The following is a 23,821-nucleotide window of genomic DNA, read 5'->3' as shown; positions in this document are numbered from 1 at the left end:
AACCATAGTTTTGTACTGATTTGAATTCTAAAATACAGTTAAATGTATTGATTTGGTTCCTAATTTCTCTAATCACTTTGGAATTCCACTGCATCACTTAAGCTAAGCCATAGTTGTCTTATATTTAAATAGACTCTGTCTGCCTGTGTAATGGGGAGAAGCATTAAGTAAATGGTACAAATTACTGTATAAATGGAACACTCATTTAAAACAAGTGTATTTGAAAACCAAAGTACTTTTACAATATACTGTCATTTCTACTACCTGGCTCTTGCATCTAGGACATAAAGGACGTAAGTACCGAAAAGTGTCTGGCTCATAAGGTACAATAGCAGGTCTTCTCTCTGTTCCACAGATGAGAAAACTAAAGTTCAGAGATGATAATTATATCCCCACAACCAGGAACCAGTAAATTATACAGCCATTCCCATTCAGTAAACCACAGGGTGTACCCAGAAATAATTAAACGACACATTAATTGTTCAGTTTCTCAAACAAAAGTTGATGCACATAGAGCAACCACTTTCCCAATTTGGCAGTTCCTTTAAAGTTAACCACACACCCAATATGTGATCCAACCACTTCACTCCAAGTTCAGCCACAAGAAATAAAAGCACGTGTCTGTATGTCTGTATAGAGTTGTACACAAACGTAATTCCTTTATTTGCAATAAGCAAAACCTGTCAAGCTCACTGTAGGTCAATAAAGCTGTTTTAATACAAGTTCATGAACATACTTGATATTTGTTAATATTTCTTTCTCAACTGTTTTTCGACCAAGAAGAAAGCCACTCGTCACTTTTACTCGATAGTTGATGTTATGAAAACTTAACACAGCTACTTCGGTAAATGTCTTCGGGTCATTGGAGGTTGTCCAGGGGAGGTCATTGGTGTTTCTTCGTGACATTGGGATAAAAACTTCGTCATTACCGGAAGACATCTGGAGAGTTTCTGCCTTTCTGTAGAGGGAAAAGCAACAATAAGTTGACAGTCCAGACAAATCAGATTGTAAATACCAGTTAATAGTACACTTAAAACAAGTCATTTTGGTACACATTTCCAATTACAAAATAAATAAATCCTGGAAATGTAATATACAGCATGGTGTCTACAGATGATAACACTGCACTGTATGTTTGAAAGTTGTTAACATGGCAGATCTTGAAAGTTCTCATCACAAGAAAAAAAATTGTGACTTTGTGATAGATGTTAACTAGACTTACAGTGATCATTTCACAATATAAATAAATATTAAATCATTATATTGTACACCTGAAACTAATGTAATGGTATTTGTCAATTTTATCTCTATTCAGAAAAATTAAAAATAGAGATCTAAATTTTTTAAAAGAATGTAAAATACCCAATTAGTCCTTTTTTTACATGCTTAAGTAAAAATATTTTAGGTACAGTGGGTTCAATAAAATACACTATTAAACATGTTTTAAAAACAAGTCGATTTTAAACTACAATGCAATAAATAGTTCCATTTCCAATGAACAGGCTATATTGTGATAAGAACAACCATGGGACCTATATTAGGGGGGCAGACACAACTCCAAATGCATAAATTTCAATTAGTTGTTAATTAAACACCTAATAAGTCAATACAGACAATGAAAATTAATCAAAAGTCATAAAACAGGAAAAAGATAAGTGGGAGTTAGACTTGCCTGGTTTGAAAATCATATTACGATACATCTCAAGATTAGGGGCAGACCACATGATTACCATCACCTGTTTTTGTTGTTTCATTTTTGGGGTTCTTGACATAGTTATTATTATAAAAAGGGAGTTAATCCAGGCAGTCAGGGACAAGAGAAATTTCTCTGAATTTATTGCTCCAGACTCTATATCCCTGACTGTTATGCTCCCTCAATCAGCCAAGAAGAGAAGCTCCAAAACTGTTTGAGATGACATAATCATTTCCATGATGGGTGAACATATTTAAATTCTAGGAAGTTTTAGAATTAAGTAGAAAAACTATTAATAAAATCAAACCAATAATGAAGCAGGTATAGAATTTAGAACAAAAACAGAGTATTAAGTTTATAAATGGAGTTTAGGGGCACCTATGTGGCTCAGTTGGCTAAGCACCCAACTTTGGCCCAGGTCTTGATCTCGTGGTTTGTGGGTCTGAGCCTCACATTGGGCTCCTGTACTGACAGCTCAGAACCTGGAGCCTGCTTCAGATTCTGTGTCTCCCTCTCTCTCTGCCCCTCCCCTGTTCATGCTCTGTCTCTCTCTGTCTCAAAAATAAATAAACGTTAAAAAAAAAAATTAAAAGATTTAGACTAAGAGTTAAGATGAACTTAACAGCTTGTGAACTAAGTTTGAAATGTCAAATGACCATCAACTTAGTGTTCTGTTTTATTTGTTTTGTTACAGTATAGTTGACATCCCAGTTTTAATTTTTAAAAATCAAAGTTATCAGGGCACCCGGGGGGCTCAGTCTCTTGAGCATCTGACTCTTGATTTCGGGTCAGGTTATGATTCCAGGGTTGTGGGACAGAGCCCCACATCAGGCTCCATGCTGAGCATAGAGCCTGCTTAGGATTCTCAATCTCTCTCTCTCTCCCCACCCCACCTGCCCCTCTCCCCTGCTCACGCACACTCTCTCTCTAAAAGAAAAATAAATTTAATTAATTAAATTAAAAAAAAATAAAAATGAAAGTTATCCATGAAGAACTTTCTCTCTGGCTATGATGGAGCAGCTGTTCCAAACCAAGCATCCTCCAAAGAGAACATTGTAAAAGTAGATAAAATGTAACATGCAACTATTTGAAGAGCTCTGTGTGATGAGAGTAACCAAAGCAGCCAGGACTTGCAGAAGCAAAATCCTGGAAAGGAGAGAATGCAAAGGCAAACCCAGCATTCTGTGCCCTTTCCTCTCAAGGCAAATTGCAGACACATGGGAAAATTTCAGAAAAAAAAAAAAAACAACAAAAAAACAGGCAGAAAGAAACTGCTAGAGGCTAAAAATCTGAGCAAATATTTAAGCAGCCAATGATAAAGAAAATTTTTAACTTTTAACATTTGTGGACCCTGCTCCTGGGCTCTCAGGGGAAGCTATACTTTACATTTCCCACCAAGGTCAAAATGACTTGGCAAAACCTCAAAGTATAGGCTCTATCTCTGCCTGGAGCACACATTGCATGCCTGCTTCATTGAAAAAACAACCAAAAAGGAACATCAAACATATAGATAGGAAAAACAAAAGAAACCTCTTGGTTCCCATAAGATTAAAATCATACAGCCTTGCACATGCTGAAAACATAAAACAAAGTCTGTAACTTTCTGGAATGTCCTTCATCATCATGATGTGTAACTCTTCATGTAAAAAAACATGTATAACACTGCACCAAATGTTCCTTCCCCAAAGCACTCTCTTCTTTGTCAAGATTATGTATCCTGGGCTATTGTGCTAACTTGGGCTCGTCTTTCCTTTTCTCTTTAAAAATTTTAAAAAGATTTGTTCATTTTGCATCAATGTTACTTGGCATAGAAGGACAGGATATTAGAGAAACTCTCGCAAGACCTCCAAGCAACTCAGGCGCTGGGTACCAGCACAGGTACCCCTGTGAACCCCCAGCACCTCATAGATATATCGGGTGAGTTCTCCTGATATCTGCACCTCCTCAATTTGAGTTGATGGTCCTGACTTTTATTCAAGCTGTTGAGAGTTACAGGAATGATCTCTAGGTGGGAATAACCTAAAGGGGTTGGAATTGATGGGCTGGATGTTTTAATTTGGCATTATACTAATTGCTATACCTTCAGTGTAAGGCTTGAGTAAATTTTCTGGTTAGAAATATGAGAGACTGAATCACTCAGCTCTAAGCAGCAAGGGACATTTGCTACTTCTGGCCAAATGATCCTTTCAGATGACTGAAAGCCTGTAACGGAAGTGTCAGAGGATATTCCTCAAGACCTGCAGGGGTCCCATAGGAATGTTCCATCTAATAAGGTAATTAATGATTGGATGGTCCAGGGACACAGACATAAAGACAGATCATCCAGTGCTCCCAGCCCCTTCGATGGTTTTTACCTCACTGAGAGAAATCCAGAGACATCAGAAGGTGTATCACAGTCCTTGGAAGTAACTCTCACAAGCAGCACCCTCTCAACCCACCACACTTGATATCCTTAGATCTTAGTCAAGCCTTATTCTACAAATAAAACTGAAACTAAAACGAATGGGGAACCATGCTTCAAAAGCCTAACACTGCTGGAAAACCAACAACCACCCACAGGAAACTCTGGCAGGCTGTACGTACAATACATGTGGAGCCTACACATGCAAGTGCTTACTAATGGGGAAATTTAAGGATAGCCTGAGTCTCAAATCCCAAATGGGGTTCTTTGACATGTCTGGATTAGTTTTCTTGTGTACACTATCAGAGAAAGCCAGCTATAAGACTAAGCAGCTAGAAACTAAGAAGCCATCTGGTGTAATCAGTGAACCCCTGGCTTTGGGGGAGGACCCAACGCTCACAAAGGTACTCTGGGCTTCATTCGGTTTATTCGTTGCTGTAGCTTTTCATATCTTTGGACAAAACCAAAACCATTTTGGTTTGGACAAAACCAAAACCATTTCTTACTGGAAATGGAAAATAACTAGTTAATGGATCCAGAAATTATCCTGCTGTCTTGCAATCAGATTTGTTTTAATAAAAGGAGGATATTTGGAAGTTGGGTCTTAGATGTCCTCTCCACAAATATTACTGAAACAGAGGCTAATTATGTGTGCACCTTGTTTGTGTAAATGTCTATACGCGTTACAGATGAGGTATTTTCTCTACCTCCAGTTGGTATTGCTAAAATTAATCTGTAAAGGAGTTCTATTTAATTAGTTTAAAAGCAAGAGCTCTAGAAACTGGGCATTCTAAAACTCAGAAAGATAAAAATAACTCAAATGTTTTTCAAGTTCACATGATCTGGAATAAAATTCCCTACCCTCTGTCTTTTACATTATTCCATAATAAAGATGCCTCACAGCAAGGAACCCAAGTGACGGGCCAAAGAAATAAGGATAGACAAAGACTTAAGACACCTGACCCACTTCTCAATAGTCAAAAAAATGAAGAAAAAGGGAGCAAGACAGGCAGACACCGCAAATCCTAAAAACACCTCTTGAACACAAACACCAGGACCAATGCCCAACCAACCCACTGCCTACTCCTCCAGTGGCCTGAAAAGCAACCAGAGAAAAAAAGCCGGTTTTGCAGGAGGAAAACACAGGAGACGGAGATACAGTAACGTTAGTCCAAACTTTGGCTATGCGTCTGACCTTGCCAGCAGCACTCCTGCCGCCTCCGCCCCGTCCTGTTACTGTACCACCATCCGGGTCTCTCACATAGGCGGCTCCTATACCACGGCCTCGTGCGCTATCCACTCCTGCTCATCCTACCGTCACTATCGAGGAGCACAAAGCACCGCAAGCTCTTGGGCCCCCTCCTTATGAAGGTCCAAACTGGAGCAGCTCCCAGATCAGCATGAAGAGGCCCGAGGGCTCCCTTGGACTTAAACCACTCACTTGAGACTTCCCCACAGGAGCCCCAGGTAAAACTGACAGTGGGGAACAGGAACAAACTGATTGACTTTTAAGTGAACACAGGTGCAACATATTCGGTATTAAAGCTAACTCAAGGTGGCTGCTTTAATTAAAATAGACACGTTTTTGCAGTTATCAATATAAAATGTAATAATCAGCTTTTATTCTACCTGAATTTATTCAGTTCGTGTTCTATCTGTTGCAATTTGTCAGCAAAAATAACTTAAAATGCTATTGGATTTTGTCTGTCTCATGAAGTTCTCATGGGTAATTGTTAAAAGCAAATAGGTTAAATATATAAAAAGGTTTATAGCTTTCAAAATCTCTGGTAAGTTAAAACTTTTGCTAGGCTAAATGAAAAATTGGGTTGAATTCATTGGGTATCTAATTTTCCAAATAAGATAAAATCCAGAAACATTTATTACTAAACAAGGCTTTTCTGCTTTTGTATTATTACCGAGAAACTAAAAATACTTAGGTCTGCTGCTAAATGATTTTATCCTTTATTGAAAATTATACTATGAAAAAAACACATTTCCAAAAACTATGAAATGTGTTCATAAATTTGCCAATGTAAAGAATTCTAGTGTAACAGTTCAAAATCCTAACTACTTAGTTTTCACTGAAGACTAAGGTTTCTAAGAGTGAAAATTCTGCTAAATGTAATGGAGACTGCTGGAAATGACAAAGAAAGCAACTCTGTATGTAGGAAAGTAGAAGATGTGCAAGAAAGATATAAGGAATGAGAATACATTTTTGTTGAGAGAAAAAAATAATTTTGTCCTAAAATAAGACTGATTGTTTTACAGAGGGAAAGCTTACGACAAAGTCTAAAAGAAAAGGAAAGTTGTAGAAGGTCTGTGAAGGGGAAAAGAATTTGATGCATGGTCAGGAATGACTATGATCAGAATAAACAAGTTTAAAAGTAAACTTGTATAGAAAATGAACAACAAACAAAACCTAAAAGCAGCAGAAGGAAGAACATAATAAAGATTAGAGCAGACAGAAATGATATAGAAACTAAAAAAACAATAGAATGAGCTGATTCTTTAAAAAAAAATAAAATTGGTAAACCTCTAGCCACACTTATCAACAAAAAAGAGAAAGGACTCAAATAAATAAAATCACAAATGAGAGAGGAGAAATAACAACCAACACCACATAAATACAATTATAAGAGAACATTATGAAAAATTGTATGCCAACAAATTGGACTACCTAGAAAAAAAGGATAAATTCCTAGAAATGCATAAACTACCAAAATGGAACAGGAAGAAATAGAAAATTTGAACAGACCTGATAACCAGCAAAGAAACTGCATCAGTAATCAAAAATCTCCCAACAAACAAAAGTCCCAGATCAGGCTTCACAGGCAAATACTACCAAACATTCAAAGAAGAGTTAATACCTATTCTTCTCAAACTATTCCAAAAAATAGAAAAGGAAAGAAAACTTCCAAATTCATTCTATGAGGCCAGCATGACCCTGAAACCAAAACCAGACAAAGGCACCACACAAAGAAGAGAACCACAGGACAATTTCCCTGATGAACATAGATGCAAAAATATTCAACAAAATACTATCAAACCAAATTCAACAATACATTAAAAAAATCATTCCCACGATCAAGTGGGATTTATTCCTGGTGGTTCACTATTTGCAGATCAATCAACATGATACATCACATCAATAAAAGAAAAGATAAGAACCATATAATCATTTTAATAGGCACAGAAAAAGCATTTGGCAAAGTACAACAGCCATTCATGAGAAAAACTCCCAACAAAGTATAGGGATAGTGGGAACATACCTCAACATCGTAAAGGCAATATACAAAACACCCACAGCTAATATACTCAATGGAGAAAAACTGAGACCTTTTCCCCTATGATCAATAACAAGACAAGGATGTCCAACTCTCACCACTTTTTTTCAACATAGTGCTGGAAATCCTTGCCACAACAGCAGAGAACAAAAAGAAATAAAAGGCATCCAAATCTGTAAGGAAGAAGTTAAACTTTTACTATTGTCAGATGACATGATGCTGTATATAGAAAAACAAAAGACTCTACCAAAAAACTGCTAGAAGTAGTACATGAATTCAGTAAAATCACAGGACACAAAACCAATGTGCAGAAATCTGTTGCATTTCTATACACCAATAATTAAGCAACAGAAAGAGAAATTTAAAAAACAATGCTATTTACAAGTATCCATTAATTGGTGAATGGATAAAGATGTTATATACACACACACACACACACACACACACACACACACATACACACACACACGTACACTGGAATATTATTCAGCCATAAAAAGAATGAAATCTTACCATTTGCAATGACATGGATGAAACTAGAGAGTTTCATGCTAAGCAAAAATAAGTCCGAAAAAGACAAATACCATAGGTTTTCACTCATATGTGGAATTTAAGAAACCAAAGAAATGAGCAACGGGGAAAAAGAGAGAGACAAATCAAGAAACAGACTCTTCACTAGAGAGAACAAACTGATATTGACCAGAGGAGAGAAGGCTAGGGAGGACGGATTAAATAGGTGATGGGCACTTGTGATGAGCAGTGGGTGATGTATGGAATTGTTGAATCACTACACTGTATACTTGAAACTAATATAATACTAGATGCTTAGCTAACTGAAATTGAAATAAAAACCTAAAATGAAAAAAATTACACCAGTATAAAATTAAAATTTGGGTTTTCTCTCTGTTAAAAAGATAAGACTTACTTAGATTATTGATCTGCTCTTGATAAGAAATTACAACATTTTTTTTCTTTGTCTGCTTATAAAAACAAGGGCTTCTATATTTGTTTTTATCAGGTCTCTAATTACCTAAGAAAACTAAAACTTGTCAATATTAAAGGAGCTGAGTTTTGCTAAGAATTATATAACCTTCTATAGAATCTCTTAGTGCCATTTTGGTTAAAACTTAAAACTTAAGTTTTGTAATGATCTGTAATCCTATTTAGGCATGTGCTTTCAAACTTTTTGATATTTTTAACAAACTTCCCAAAACTTTAAATTCTAAATAAAGGTTTTCACAAAAACTTTAGCCTTGTTTATTTGGATGTTAAGTTACATGGGAAGCACTGTCAAACAAATAATGATAAACCTTCTTAGATTGTATTATGTGGGTAAATGCTATATAACTGTTCCAGAAATTATAGAAAATTCCTAAAGTTTTAATATGTCCTGGTATAATGTCATCACTTCAAATTCCAATTATTGAAACATTAAACTGTTATGTGTCACAGAAATAACTGGATTTCCTTGTCAACTGTATTATAATGAACTTTCATCAGATCTTTAACTGTCTCCATCTTTGAGTCTTTTGTCATTTATAGTTATTGTCTGATGCTCTTACAAAATTTGTTTCATCTTCAAGGAGATTCACGAAAAGGACTTTTGACAAATATAGTTTTCTGATACCCTTAAGATCACAAAACTAAACTAAGAATTTCCAGGACTAACCAAAAAAACTGCACTCAAACAAAACAGAAATTAATAACATGGGACTAAGTGAATTAAGAAAAAATGATTATAGTTTTTACAACTCTAGTTTAAAACTGCTGGTTCTCTGCTCTTCCAGATTTAAGGAAACTTCTTCTCTTAAAATATCTATGATTTACAAAAATATGATAAAATATTCCTTTGTGAACACATAAAAACATTTATCTTTTCTCCCTACCTGAACCCTCCAGAATTTAGAAACTCTCAATAATTATTCTTGCTTTCATGGCAATTATAATTATTTGCAAAAGTACAATAAGAATCTGTTCTCCTTGTTACAGGACACCATTGGAAACACTGGTTATATTACCAAGGCTCTGACTGGAATGTCGTATTTGAGAGACACATGTGTAGACTCAGATATGACCAGACAGCTTTAAGGAACTGAAATTGACTTTATGGAGCCGATAAAGCCCCTAGGAGGTGTTGGCCTGATACCGTGCTTACAGAGTTCCCAGCAGCTTTACCAGGCGAGTAAAGAATATCACTTCCTGACAGAAGCACGAACCTCAGGAAATGTGGGGGACCTCAAGAAGACAGGAATTCACCCAAATCTATAGGTATTATAGTAGAATCTTATGGCAAGTATTTGGTTTCACTCTTGGCCTTAAAAAATGTTAAAGGTTCAAACTGAAATTCATTACAAAAGTTCCAACAAAACAGGTTTAAAAGAATCTATATATTCAATTACTATTCCTGCTATAAATACCTATGTAAATACTTAGGTAAATAATTAGGCCAAGTTTGTTAAAACTGGAGTTACTTTACAAACAAATTAGTCTTTATTGGGCTATTTCTGACAGGAATAAAGGTGACTTTAGAGAAAAAGGTTATATTTCAAAAACACACCTTTATAGATGTTAGATTCTAGTTCTGATTAATTATCTTTGAGGGTTTGCTGTTTGCCTATAAAACTGGGCTGGATCCTGAATTCTGGTTTCTTTGACTATCTGTCTATTTGGAGCTATCTCTCCAAACTAAGGTTTCCTATCTTCTCCCATTCTTTTATCTTAAAATCATTAAGAACTAAAACTGCTCTTCTTCCTGAAGTCCTGCAAACTGAAGCTGAACAACTTATGATAAACTTTAGAGAAATTGCCATATATATATATAGACAATATTAGTGCCTTTGCTCTATGGGCCACTCAAAAGGATCACCAGAGACATGTTAACTATAAAGCAGAAAAACCCATCAGGTTTCTGCTGCCTGCTTCCATTCCATTTCTGTATGTTGATTTTGCATCCTGTGACTTTATTGAATTTGTGTATCAGTTCTGGCAAATTTTTATCAGAATCCTTTGGATTTTCTATATAGTGTCATGCCATCTGCAAATAGTGACAGGTGTACTTCTTCCTTATCAATCTGGATGCCTGTTATATCTTTTTGTTGCCTGATCGATGAGACTGGGACTTCCAGGACTAAGTAACAGTGGTGAGAGTGGACATCCCTGTCTTGTTCCTGACCTTAGAGGAAAAGCTCTCAGTATTTTTCCATTGAGTATGATATTAGCTGTGGGTTTTTTGTATATGGCCTTTATGATGTTGAGGTATGTTCCCTCTATCCCTACTTTGCTGAGGGTTTTTATCAAGAATGGATGCTGTACTGTATCAGATGCCTTTTCTGCATCACTTGAGAGGATCATATGGTTCTTATCCTTTCTTTTATTAATGTGGTATATCCAGTTGATTTATTTGCAAAAATTGAACCACTTTGCAACCCAGGAATAAATCCCACTTGATTGTGGTGAATGATTCTTTTAATGTACTGTCAGATTCAATTTGCTAGTATTTTGTTGAGAATTTTTGCATCCATGTTAATCAGGGATATTGGCCTGTAGTTCTCTCTTTTAGTGGACAAATTAGATTTTAAACTAAAGACTGTCACAAGAGATGAAAAAGGGCATTATATCATTATAAAGGGGACAATCCAAGAAGATCTAACAATGATAAATTATTTATGCCCCCATCTTGAAAGAACCCAAATATATAAAACAATTAATAACAAACATAAAGGAATTCACTGATTATAATACAATAATAGTAGGGGACTTTCACACCCGACTTACAGCAATGGATCATCTAAGCAGAAAATCAACAAGGAAACAATGGCTTTGAATGACACACCAGACCAGATGGACTTAACAGATGCATTTAGAACATTCCCTCCTAAAGCAGCAGAATACACATTCTTTTCAAAAGCACATGGGACATTCTCCAGAATAGATCATATATTAACTTCCAAATCAGGCCTCAACAAAAAGATTGAGATCATACCATAGATATTTTCTAACCATAACGCCATGAAACTTGAAGTCAACCACGTGAAAAATTTTGGAAAGACCACAAACACATACAGGTTAACAACATCCTACTAAATAATGAATGGGTTAGCCAGGAAATTAAAGAAGAAATTTTTTAAAAATGCATGGAAACAAATGAAAATGAAAACACAATGGTCCAAAACTTTTGGAATGCAGCAAAGGAGGTCATTAGAGGGAAGTACATAGCAATACAAGCCTACCTCACAAAGTAAGAAAAATCTCAAACAACCTGACCTTACATCTAAAGCTAGAAAAGAACAACAAATGAAGCCCAAAACCAGCAGAATAAGGGAAAAAATAAAGATTAGAGCATAAGTGATATTTAGAAACCAAAAACAAACAAAAAACAGAACAGTTCAATGAAACCAGGAGCTGATTCTTTGAAAAAATTAATAAAATTGATAAACACATATCAAAAAGAAGAGAAAGGACCCAAATAAATAAAATCATGAATGAGAGAGAAATCACAACCAATACCAGAGAAATACAAACAATTATAAGAAAATATTATGAAAATTATATGCCAACAAATTGGGCAATCTGGAAGAAATGGGTAAATTCCCAGAAACATATAAACTACCAAAACTGAAACAGGAAGAAATAGAAATATTTGAACAGACCAATAACCAGCAAAGAAATTGTATCAGTAATCAAAAATCTTCTAACAAACAAAAGTCCAGGGTCAGATGACTTCACAGAGGAATTCTACCAAGCATTTAAAAAAGAATCAATACCTATTCTTCTCAAACTAGTCCAAAAAATATAAATGGAGGAAAACTTCCAAACTCATTCTATGAGGCCAGCATTACCCTGATTCCAAAGCCAAATGAAGACTCTCTGAAATTTTTAAAAAGGTTTGTTCATTTTGTGTTAATAGCTCCCAGGGCTAAGAAGGTAAACTTTGGAGTTGCAAGTTATCAGCTGGAATCCCCAAGCGTTTCAGGTCCCAGGAAGGCTATGCCGCAGGAATACAGGCAACCCAGAAATAGACCAACTTCTCCTGATCCATTCATACTTGATTTGTCTGCAAGGAGAAAGTTAAATCTGCTCTGAAAGACATCATCATCCAAATTTTCAATAAAAAATTACCAGACATGCCAGTAAACAGAACCTAATGTTCTAACAACAAGAAAATAGAAATAGACCCACAGGTAATGCAGACTAGAATCATCAGACGGTGACATTAAAATAACTGAGTAATATGTTTAAGAAAATGAATAAAAAGATATTATCACCAAAGAACCAGAATCTATATCGAAAAACAAAAAAATCAATAGATGAGCTTAATAACAGTTTAGACACAGAAAAGAGAATTAGTGGAATTGGTAGACTCATATGCAGCAAACATCTAGTTTGAAACATGGATGAAAATTATCAATATGGTGTGTGTGTGTGTGGGGGGGGGTCCTCCAGACTGAAAAAGATGAAACCTACATAAAAGAGTCTAAGAAATATATGGGATATGATGAAAAAGGTCTGGCATACATGTAACTAGAGACCTCAAAGTGGAAAAACTGTAGTAGAATCAACATTTTAAGAAATACTAACCATGTATTTTCTAAAACTGATGAGGTTCTCAAGCCACAAACTGAAGAAGCTCGAGGAACATCAAAGCAGGATAAATAAAAGAAAACCAACCTGGGCATATCATAGTAAAGCAGCTAAAAAACAAAGGAATAGCTGAGTAATTGTTTCTGCACCCAGAATCTGCTCTACTGTCATCACATTTATAACACTCCATTCAATTTTGGTAACTGGTAAAGTAGGAAAACACCTAAAGACTGACACTCAGGAAATTAAAGGTAAATAGCTTAGTTTTAATCTATGAACACAATGAATGGTAATAATTAGCCAAAATCCTATTCTCTTAAAGCAGTGAAAGCAAAGGTATAAGGTACAAGTAATCTATAAACTTTACATCTTGACTTTATAAACTTCTTAAGCTATCTCCCCATGTCTTCAGAAGCCAAAATATGCCAGTTCTAATGCCAGCATTAATATTTCCCTATGTTCAGAAGCTTTCTGAGCATATGTGTTGCTACCAGTGAATTAGCCTTATCTTCTTTTATATATAAAAAACAACCTAAATCACCTCTAGATTTCCTTATCACAAAAATCGTCTTCCCAACTTGCTGCTGCTTCCTTTCTTCCAGAGCATCTGCTGGTCCTAATTGGGTTCTTATCCCTTTCTGTGTCCTAGACCCACTGCAAAAACATTTATTAAGCTGCAATTTTAACAATATTTTAATTCTGTTCTGAAATTCGTCTGCAAATACCTTAATGTAACATTGAAGCCAGTGATTTAATAAACAAGAGGCATGTATATATTACTGTGCAAAAAAATAAGCCTTACACATTTATATCTATATATGATATTTGTAAAGTCAGTTTCCCAAGGCCCATAGAACTAAAGTGTGCACACAGCACATACACACACATCACCAGATTCAAATCAAATGGATTTATATTAAGTGTGAAATTAGATGATATAAAATTTACAACCAGATACACAAAATATGAATTGAATTATAAATACACTGTTGATAATGGGTATAACAATATAATAAAATATAAAAGAAGTATCCAAATGGCTTAAAAATTCACCTGAACCCAGCCTACTCTGTTATCTGGCTTGATTATGTCCCTTAGCCAGGTGGAAAAGCTCTTTCACATATGACTGAGGGGCTTTAATGAGATTCTTTTCCACTTTTCAGCTGTCCCTTTTCTGGCGGTTTACCTATGTCATCTTTACTCTCTTCTTACAGTTTTCCAACTAGTGAAGCCACATTTTTACTTTTTTAAAAAGTTTAAACAGTCTCCTGCCATGGATGCTGGCATATCTATTATAAGAATGATAACCTGCATTTAAAATACCATTCTTCTCTATTTTACTCTTCACTACACTCATAATCTGATAGTCTACTATAAGCGGAATGCATAACACAATGGAAACTGCACATAGATAAGAAAAGCACACAAGTTAATTCTAAAGTTCTCAGCCAGACACCTGTCCACAGTCGTAACTATTGCTCATGCTGGGAGAAGCCAGAGTAGCCTCAGGTCAAGAATTCAGTGCTGTCCTCTTACATTTTTTTCCTAGGGATAATACTAGTAAATGGAGAGTTTTCAACTCTGCTTCATAGGCATAAGGACATGCTATCTAAGCACATACCTCCTGCAAACATTTACTATAATGCTAAGAGATTAAATCCTGACAAGGAGTTAGGAGTCTCAAGTCACTATCAGGTGATCATTACAAAACTTATGAATGGACAGAAAGCAGAAGCTAGCAGAGTATTGAGCACTGTTAGAAAGGGAACTTAAAATCTGAATTTTAACTTCCATAAATTATCCCTTGCATTTCGAAAGTATCAATCAATGGATTTTAATGTTATCTGATTTGACACATCCACTTTGAACCATCCAATGTTGACACTATATTCAGGTCCAAAGGCTACTCAGTAACAGAGAGTTAGAATCAGATCGCTGAAGTCTTCAGGACAAGGAAACAATCCCAGTCTGGCACTCTAGGCCCCCACAGCATCACAGCAGAGTGATCTGGGAAACATGGCATGAAGGACAAGATCAGCCAGAGAGGAAGAGACCCCATCATGGAAGGTCTGTACAACCAATTAGACCCCACTGAGGCCTTAGAAGCAGGACTACAGATCTAACTATGTTTTTAAATGACCACTCTGGCAGCACTGTGTGGCAAATGCAGCAGCAAGAGCCATTAGGTGGCTAGTGCAGAAACTAGGTAAAACATACTTGGACAAGGAGATGAGCTGGGTAATGACAGAGGGGACATCAAAAACTCAAAGACTCGGGGCGCCTGGGTCGCTCAGCCAGTTAAGTGTCCAACTTGGGCTCAGGTCATGATCTCGTGGTTTGTGGGTTTGAGCCCCACATCAGGCTCCGTGCTGGCCGCTCACAGCCTGGAGCCTGCTTCAGATTCTGTGTCTCCCTCTCTCTCTGCCCCTCCGCCACTCACACTCTGTCTCTCTCTCTCAAAAATAAATAAACATTAAAAAATTTTTTTTAAATTTTAAAAAACCTCAAAGACTCTGTTCCAATGCAGTTAAGTTTTAGATGTCTGTGAGATATCTGAGAGAGAGATAGCTACCTTTGGTTAAAAACAGAGCCAGGAGCACCTGGCTGGGTCAGCTGGTACAGCATGTGACTCTGGATCTCGGAGTTATGGGTTTGAGCCCCACATTGGGTATAGAGATTATTCAAAAATAAAATCTTTAAAAAAAACCCTGAGAACCATAAATAAGACTTGTGGATGACAACCCCCCACCCCCAGTGTCTTGGGGTCTTCATCATGCAATAATGTATTATTCTTTTATTTTTTAACAAAACGCTACAGACCCACATTTGACTGAGCATCCAAATATAAACTGTTTTCCAAGAGGCATTTATGCATTGACCCTGTCATACACTATTGTAAAGTTTAGGATCTTGGCAGCTACACTGAATTTTTAGCCCCTTGACCTTCTCTCCCCTAATGATCTTGTCCTTCCTACTATCTTAGTCCTGCATGCTCTCAACACTGGCACTGTCTTCACATCCACCTATCTTTCTCATCTTTTATCCATCTCCTATCTTTCTGGCGCACTGCTTCTACTTATCACAGGACAACACCCCTAGGACTCCCTCTGATCCCACTGAAAGTTAACCCTCTACTCTCTTCATAATTTCTTTAAAGACATTTGCACATCACAAAGATATGACCTATGCATATCTTTAAGCTACAGAGCTAAAAAAACAAAACAAACAAAACAAACAAAAAAAAATCCTGCTTTCTTACCAGAGCCTAATAAATAAAAGTTCACGTGTTCACTGTGTTTGCTTCCTAAGCACTTACAGGTCATCATTTGAGAAAAACTGGGAACTTTTAAAAAAACTCTGAACCCTAAAATTGTATGTATTTCCCATGAGACTAAACCCAAACTGGCAACTACAGTGAGGTCTTCTATAATGTTTGAAATTGAAGGCATTATTCTTTTTGTAAACATGCACTTCTAGGTCACAAATCTATTAAACTTAAAAAGCCCAGAGTGACCCCAATAACATAGCTAGTGCCCAGATGGTGGTTTCTAATAACATTCTCCAAAAAAGGAACCCATGTCTTGGAGAAATGGTTGATTCCAGGGTTGAGACATGGAAAATATTGAGCCTGCAGCATTCTGTAGTATCAGAAAGTAAGGATAGGGGTGCCTGGGTGACTCAGTCAGTTAAGTGTCTGACTTCAGTTCAGGGCATGATCTTGCGGTTTGTGAGTTCGAGCCCCACACTGGGCTCTCTGCTGTCAGTTTGGAGCCCACTTCAGATCTTCTGTCTCCCTCTCTCTCTGCCCCTTCTCTTCCCTTCTCTTCCTCTCTCTCTCTCTCTCAAAAACAAATAAGCATTAAAAAAAAAAAAAAAAGTAAGGATAAAGCTTTAAACTTGGGGCAAGGAGGCAGGGGGAATGGTAGTATGTCAAAAGGGCACATAGGCCAACCTGAAAGAAAGTTCTAGTGGCCAAGGCTGGAACAGGTTGAGCAGCAAATTAAATAATGACAATATTGAATTATAACCCATAAAATAACAAATAGCCATGAATTTTTACTGATACAAATAGTTGAGTAACTAAATGGGTAAGAAGAATTAGTAAACTTAGAAGGAGAAAAAATTTTAAATCACTATTAGAACAACATAGTACAATGTACATCAAGTTCCACCAATGGATGTTAAAATTAGTGAACAAAGTTTAAAGAGAAAGAAGATATTTGCATAGTCCAAATTTAAGTCTAAGGAGAAACCGGGTATTCGCATAGTCCAGGTTTCTCTCCCAAGATACCTAATAATTACAAAGAGAAAAATAACTTTCCACTGGGGACCTGGCGAACAGCACCTTAACCAAGGTTTACGTCAGCAAACGTAAGATGTCATGTACCTCTGACAAAATGTACTGAGATTCCTTCTGGTATTTTTTTCCCCAAAATGTATAACCTCAATCTAATCATGAGAAAACATCAGGTACTAACTGAGGAGCATTCTATAAAATATCTGACCAGTACTCTTCACAAGTTCCTGGAACTGGATCCTGAATGGAAAAAGGATAATGAAAAGCCAGTGAAATCCAAGTAAGTCTATAGTTTTGTTAATAGTATTACAGTATTGTCCCAATGTTAATCTATCAGTTTTGACAATTTTACTATAGTTATACTAGATGTTACAGAAACTCTCTGTGCCATATTTTTTTGCAACTTTTCAGTAAGCCTAAAAATTATTTCAAAACAACAAATTAAAATCAATAACGAAATAACCCCCAATTTTTTCAATGTTTATAATGGAAGCATGATGTCAGGCTTAAAATGCCATCTTTGTTCTTGAAAACCTCATCAAGAGCTATGCAAACCCAATCACAGCTTTTCAATGCATTCTCAAAAGCATTGTTTTATAAAGGATAACACATCAATAACATCTTTTTCTTGTTACCCTGTCATAATTATGATTAGCTGAAATTCATGATATGAGAGTAATGAGATCCACCTAAAAACCAAGCTTTAAGGGCTATCTCTATAGCACTGAGAAGGGAAGTAAGAGCAGGAAACTTACCTTTTCTAAACTATTCTCCAGAAGTGATTTGTGCCTCTTCCTTATTTAGGTGGAAATTGTGGAGGGAGAGAAGCACAGCAATTTGCCTTTTGTGGAAAAATTCGAACCACTTCAATTTGCCTCTGGGATAGGGTAGCATTCTACCAGGTAAGATGGAATATATCTCCCTGGGGGTGGGGTGGGGTGGAGAGATATGTATCTACATCTGAGGTCAGAACACAATGAGTGGTCCGTAGCTCCAGGGAACAGCTAAGTAGCAAGACCAGATCTATACTGTAGCAACTGGAGTGGGTCAACTGGCCCTAGGTTGCTGGTAATATCCGCATAAATCAATGCTGCGTGTGTCAAATGGATTCTACTCCTAACTTAGATTTGATATGGAAGTGGTGAGTGATTTGGCATGATATCAATAGTACTATTAGATTTAGGTATGAGTGAATTGATATCATTAGATTTTTAACTATAATTAGCCTACTGCTTTATGATTTCTGAAGTACACGTTTTATTTGAGGTAACTATTATGAGGTACACTGGGAAGACATACAGTATCCCCATATGATGGAACAGGATAAAGGGATCAGAAAGGTTATAAATCAAAGTCAGGTGGTAGGTTTGCAGAACCAAGACTCCAGTCTCTAGACTTCCTTGCACAGAGTACGTATGCACTAACATAATGACAAGTATTATTTCCTGGATTCTTGCATTTCCTGCAGTTTTATTCCTTCTGTTTTTATTAGTAACAGGTAGGTATTAGGAACAAGTTATTAGTTACTAAAAGCATTATTTTCAGAATAGAAAAGGCATCACCCAAACCAGCTTCTACCAATGTATTAATTAATGCTGCAGACTTGTGCTACCCAATATGGCAGCCACTAGCCACATGTGGCTACTAAATACTTGAAATGTGCATAGTCAGAATTGAGATGTGCTGTACATGTAGGATACCCACCAGATTTCAAAGATTTAATATGACAAAAAGAATGTAAAATATCTCAGTAAGTTTACATTGATTGCATACTGAAATTCTATCTTGAAGATATTGTTTATATAGAAAGAGAGACAGATATAGACAGTGTTTAACAGTTTCCAAATAATAGTAAGCTTTATAAGGATCATTTGACCCTCACAAATTGGGCAGTTATTCCCATTTTACAGAAGAAGCTATGCTGGGGTGACTACGTGGCTCAGTAGGTTAAGTGTCAAACTTAACTTGGTTTGGCTCTTGGTTATGGCTCAGGTCATGATATCACAGCTGTGAGTTTGAGCCCCGTGTCAGGCTCTGTGCTGACAGTGCAGAGCCAGCTTGGGATTCTCTCTTTCTCCCTCTCTCTCTCAAAATAAATAAACTTAAAAAAATTTTTTAATTTTTAATTTTTTAATTAATTTTTTAATTTTAATAAAGTTCAATATGGTCTTTTTGTCCCCACTATGAGTAACCCAGTGAACTCTCAGCTTCCTCCTCTATAAATATGGGATTGAAATACTCCCTGGAAGGTTTAGTCTGAGCATCAAATGAGAATGAATATAAAAACACCTGCACAGAGAAAGCACTCAACCACCCATTAATGGCCACTTCCTTTTATCCAGAAGACCTAATGACCTTGTCTTAAGGCATTCCAAACTAATACAGGATGGTTGAATAAAAGGAGGAAAATGAAGTATTTTCTTCTCCCTTTCTAAGTATTCTTTTGTCCCTCCAACTTTTCTATCCCTTCTCTCCCCTGTCCTAGGATACAGTCAGTGTGGAGCCAGAGTTGGGCTGTGCAGGTCAGGAAGCAGATAGGGCAGGACCTCCTGTGTGAAAGTATCCAAACTTTGGGTACCTGTCAGAGAGTTTTTCTTCTTACCTTGTAAGACACTCCACTCAAATGGCCCCAGAGGGAGATCATAGGCTTATTACTTTCTAGAGGCTTCCGGTTTTGCCTTTCCAGATAACTCTAAGAACTTAATACCAGAGAAATGACAGAGAGTTACCTAATGCTACCTGGCCCTAAGTACTGATTTCCAGCCAGCTCTTGTCTAAAGTGTAAAATTTTTTTCTGGTTGCAAACCCAAAGAGATTGGGCTAGTGATCAGCAAAAGTGTAAGAAACTTTGTTCAATGGGGTGTCAGATACTGCCAAGATTTGACTGTACCCTTCTGTCAAAATCAAAACTTCTTCATTGAAATCAGTACGTTTGCTTTACTCACATCCACTCACCTTGGGTTTCAACAACCAGTGTGCTACTAACTTTCAATGTTATGATTCTCTGAATGGGTATTTTATTTATCTCTATAAATAAGCTAACTGTGTGGCTCAAAAAATAGATAGCCACTTTGTAACAGTCACTCAGTGAAACAGAATATCTTGCTTCAAAAAAAAAAACAAAACTACGCTGGGGGGTATCATGAGAAGGGGGAGTAACTGCTAATGGTTTTCTAGGGGAGGGGATGATGAAAATGATTCCACACACTGTGCACTTTAAATAGGTGAACTGTGTAGGATATGTGAATTATTTCTCATAAAGCTGTGTTGGGGGGGGGGGGTTGGGAAATGAGGCTCAAACCACCAAGACAATTTATCATTACTGGTTCACAACCTAGAGTGAACGGAGAATGGATATTTTTTGTGGTTTGTTTTTTTTTAATGTTTATTTATTTTTGAGACAGAGCATGAACGGGGGAGGGTCAGAGAGAGAGGGAGACACAGAATCGGAAACAGGCTCCAGGCTCTAAGCAGTCAGCACAGAGCCCGACGCGGGGCTCGAACTCACGGACCACAAGATCATGACCTGAGCCAAAGTCGGACGCTTAACCAACTGAGCCACCCAGGCGCCCCGAGAATGGATATTTTAAAGGATAAACTTTAGCTTTCTGTAGGCAGACCTACAGATCCTATATCCTATAGAGATGACAGCCATTCGGTTTTTTAAATGTTCACTAAAAAATCGCAACCCTATCCTAGAACACCAGTAAGCAACACAGAATAAGCCTTCTCTCTTGATATAACCTGTATCTGCTGCCAAACTTCTATCAAAAACTCCTGACATAGAAATACAGGGTACTTGAAGAACATTAGGTCCATCTATCCCTCTAAAAAGTCTAGACTCATCCCTGAATAAACCCCAAACCATCAAACAGCAGCATGTATGACCATAAGGTCTCAGCATCCAACAAGGGCTTCTCACAACACTTAGGGCAAGGAAAATTGCAACTACAGCTAGGAAATGTACTACTGCATGGACTACTAGGATGGGCACACGGATGCTCTCCCACTGCTGTTCTTCAATCCCCTCTGCACCTTCTGTAACACAAGACATTTCCCTCAGAAATAAATGCCAAGAAAAGCTTTTCTAAGGAGCTGGTAGGTTTCCGCCTTTATCCTCATTGAATTGTGTGACTATTCATCCCTTTTTATTGTGGCTCCCAGGAGGCAATTTTAATTTGCATAGCATCTGTCCAAGTCCATTTTAACCTGCTTCCCTTTACTCTTGATTGCATTTTATTTTCCACTTGTAATACTTATGCTCACCTCAAGTGCTTCATGGAAGCTTAATAAAAATAAATGCAGAGACAAATTTTGGTTCTAGGTGTATTTTAATGGCATCTTAATACAAAAGAATGTGTTTCCTAATCTTGCTGAATACTCAGGGTTTGGAACAAAGATAACCAATACATATTTGTTACTATAAATCTATTTTTTTCTAAAAGTGGAATGAGCTTTTGTATTTTTACTATTAGGCAAGAAAATAAAACTAGGCAACATTACAGTTCTTGTTTTTAACTGCTATATTTACATTTTGGTCTTGAATTTTTCTGTATTGTTCTAACTTCTTCAGTACTATTTCTTTTTTTTTTTTTTAATTTTTTTTTTCAACGTTTATTTATTTTTGGGACAGAGAGAGACAGAGCATGAACGGGGAGGGGCAGAGAGAGAGGGAGACACAGAATCAGAAACAGGCTCCAGGCTCTGAGCCATCAGCCCAGAGCCCGACGCGGGGCTCAAACTCACAGACCGCGAGATCGTGACCTGGCTGAAGTCGGACGCCCAACCGACTGCGCCACCCAGGCGCCCCCTTCAGTACTATTTCTAATAAGTATTGTAATAAGCTGGTTAATTTTTTTTTAATTTTTTTTCAACGTTTATTTATTTTTGGGACAGAGAGAGACAGAGAATGAACGGGGGAGGGGCAGAGAGAGAGGGAGACACAGAATCGGAAACAGGCTCCAGGCTCTGAGCCATCAGCCCAGAGCCTGACGCGGGGCTCGAACTCCCGGACCTCGAGATCATGACCTGGCTGAAGTCGGACGCTTAACCGACTGCGCCACCCAGGCGCCCCTAAGCTGGTTAATTTTTTGAAGTCAATCATTAAAAATCAACTATCCACAGAAAGAAAATTACAAAAGGGAACTCAATAGCTCTTTAACAAGCCAGCCATCCAAAGTTAAAGTTAGGGACAAAAATTTATGCCCTGAAGATAAGAAAAATACATAAAATATATTGGTTAATCCCTTTAAAAATACTAATAGCAACAAATTTCTCTCCCACCTTGTATTAACTTCCATGTTCAATAAGTTTTTATCCATCTTATACCAACTCTTGTTTCGTACATTTGGAGAAAGACAAGAGTTTCACCCACCGGCTCTTAACACACACCACCAGACACAAAATCCGTTTGCACCAAGACATGGATTTCTGAAAAACCGATGTGAATTCTCAATTGGTATTTCACACTCGTTTTTCAAACGAAAGTGGGAGGGACTAACTCAAACCTAGTCATCTCAACTGAACAGTTTTCTATTTTCAACCAAATATACATGCAATACCCACGGACCACTCAAGCCACACAACATCCCCAGTAGCTTTCGCCATTTACTCACTCGGGTTAATAGTGGTTCAGCTGAACCGAGGGCTTCGATCTCAGGGTCCGTGTGCTCAGAGGAGGAGCACTAACAGTCATTTATATAAACGCCGAGCTGAGTGAGCCAGACCTTCCAGCACACCCTAGGGAAGCAGCTCCTAACAATGGCATCAAGCATCTGTCCTGCGCTTTCTAAATCCTGAAGAGCTTTTCCAAAATCTCCCCGGCTCCTTTCCAGGTTGCTTCCTTCCTGTGACTCCGAAACTCTGCGGGATGGTCCAGGACTCCCACTACCCTCCTGCGGGCTCTCAACTCGTTGTGTAACGACGGAGGACTCAGGACTCAGCTGGAGCGCGCGGCAGAACCCCTCCCCCTCCCTCTCCCCCTCCCCCTCCCCCTCCCCGTCCCCGTCCCCGTCCCCGTCCCCGTCCCCCTCCCCGCGGGACTACTTCCCGCGCTCTCGGGCCGCAGGCAGCCCACCGATGGTGTCGGCGCGCTGGCGGTGGGCCGCGCACTCACATGCGCCGCTGCTGGCCTGGAGAGGCGCCCGCTCCGGGGCACGGTGCAGGTCAGGGGCGGCTGGCAGCGGGTCGGGGTGGCCGGGGTCGGGCGGGGGGTAAGGATTGCGAAGAGGCGAGCACAGCGCGCACGCGGGCCCCACCTCTCTACCTTCGGACTGCAGGCGGGGAGAGCGCTGGGCGGTGGCTCCCTCGGGGTAGGTGCCCGCAGGCGGACAGCAGGAGAGGCGCCGCCTGCCTGGCTGTCCTAACCGCCTGGCGCCCGAGCGGAGGGCGCGAACGGGTTCCGTGTGCTCTGAGCTGGACATTGGATCGGACCGCCACCCTCCCGCGGGGCCGGGTCACGGAGATGACACTCCTGGAGAGAGCAGAGTTGAACCCAAAACTCCCCAGGGCTTGTACCAAAGGGACAGTGGCAGTTAGCCCTGGTGATCACAGGACGCTACCCAAGC

The 23,821-nt window shown here is 38.2% G+C and overlaps 1 protein-coding gene across 5 annotated transcripts in view; it reads right to left on the bottom strand.

Moving 5' to 3' along the window:
• ABCG2 (ATP binding cassette subfamily G member 2 (Junior blood group)) overlaps nucleotides 1-23,821 on the bottom strand; it is a 132,260-nt gene that overhangs the window by 43,143 nt on the left and 65,296 nt on the right. For 2 of the 5 annotated variants that reach the window (XR_006296147.1, XM_043572205.1), the window contains exon 2: nucleotides 737-958. Coding sequence is in view for 3 of the 5 variants with exons in the window: in XM_043572205.1 (XP_043428140.1) it covers nucleotides 737-939 (203 nt within the window). In the remaining 2 variants the exon portion in view is untranslated. Of the gene's footprint in view, nucleotides 1-301; nucleotides 345-736; nucleotides 959-22,870; nucleotides 23,189-23,317; nucleotides 23,442-23,821 lie in introns of those variants that run through there. The other 3 variants (XM_043572209.1, XM_043572206.1, XM_043572207.1) reach the window with 3 other exon arrangements.

The sequence above is a fragment of the Prionailurus bengalensis genome, chromosome B1 (assembly GCF_016509475.1).
Source record: "Prionailurus bengalensis isolate Pbe53 chromosome B1, Fcat_Pben_1.1_paternal_pri, whole genome shotgun sequence".
Taxonomy (NCBI): Eukaryota; Metazoa; Chordata; class Mammalia; order Carnivora; family Felidae; genus Prionailurus; species Prionailurus bengalensis.
This window is presented reverse-complemented; position numbering and strand designations above follow the sequence as displayed.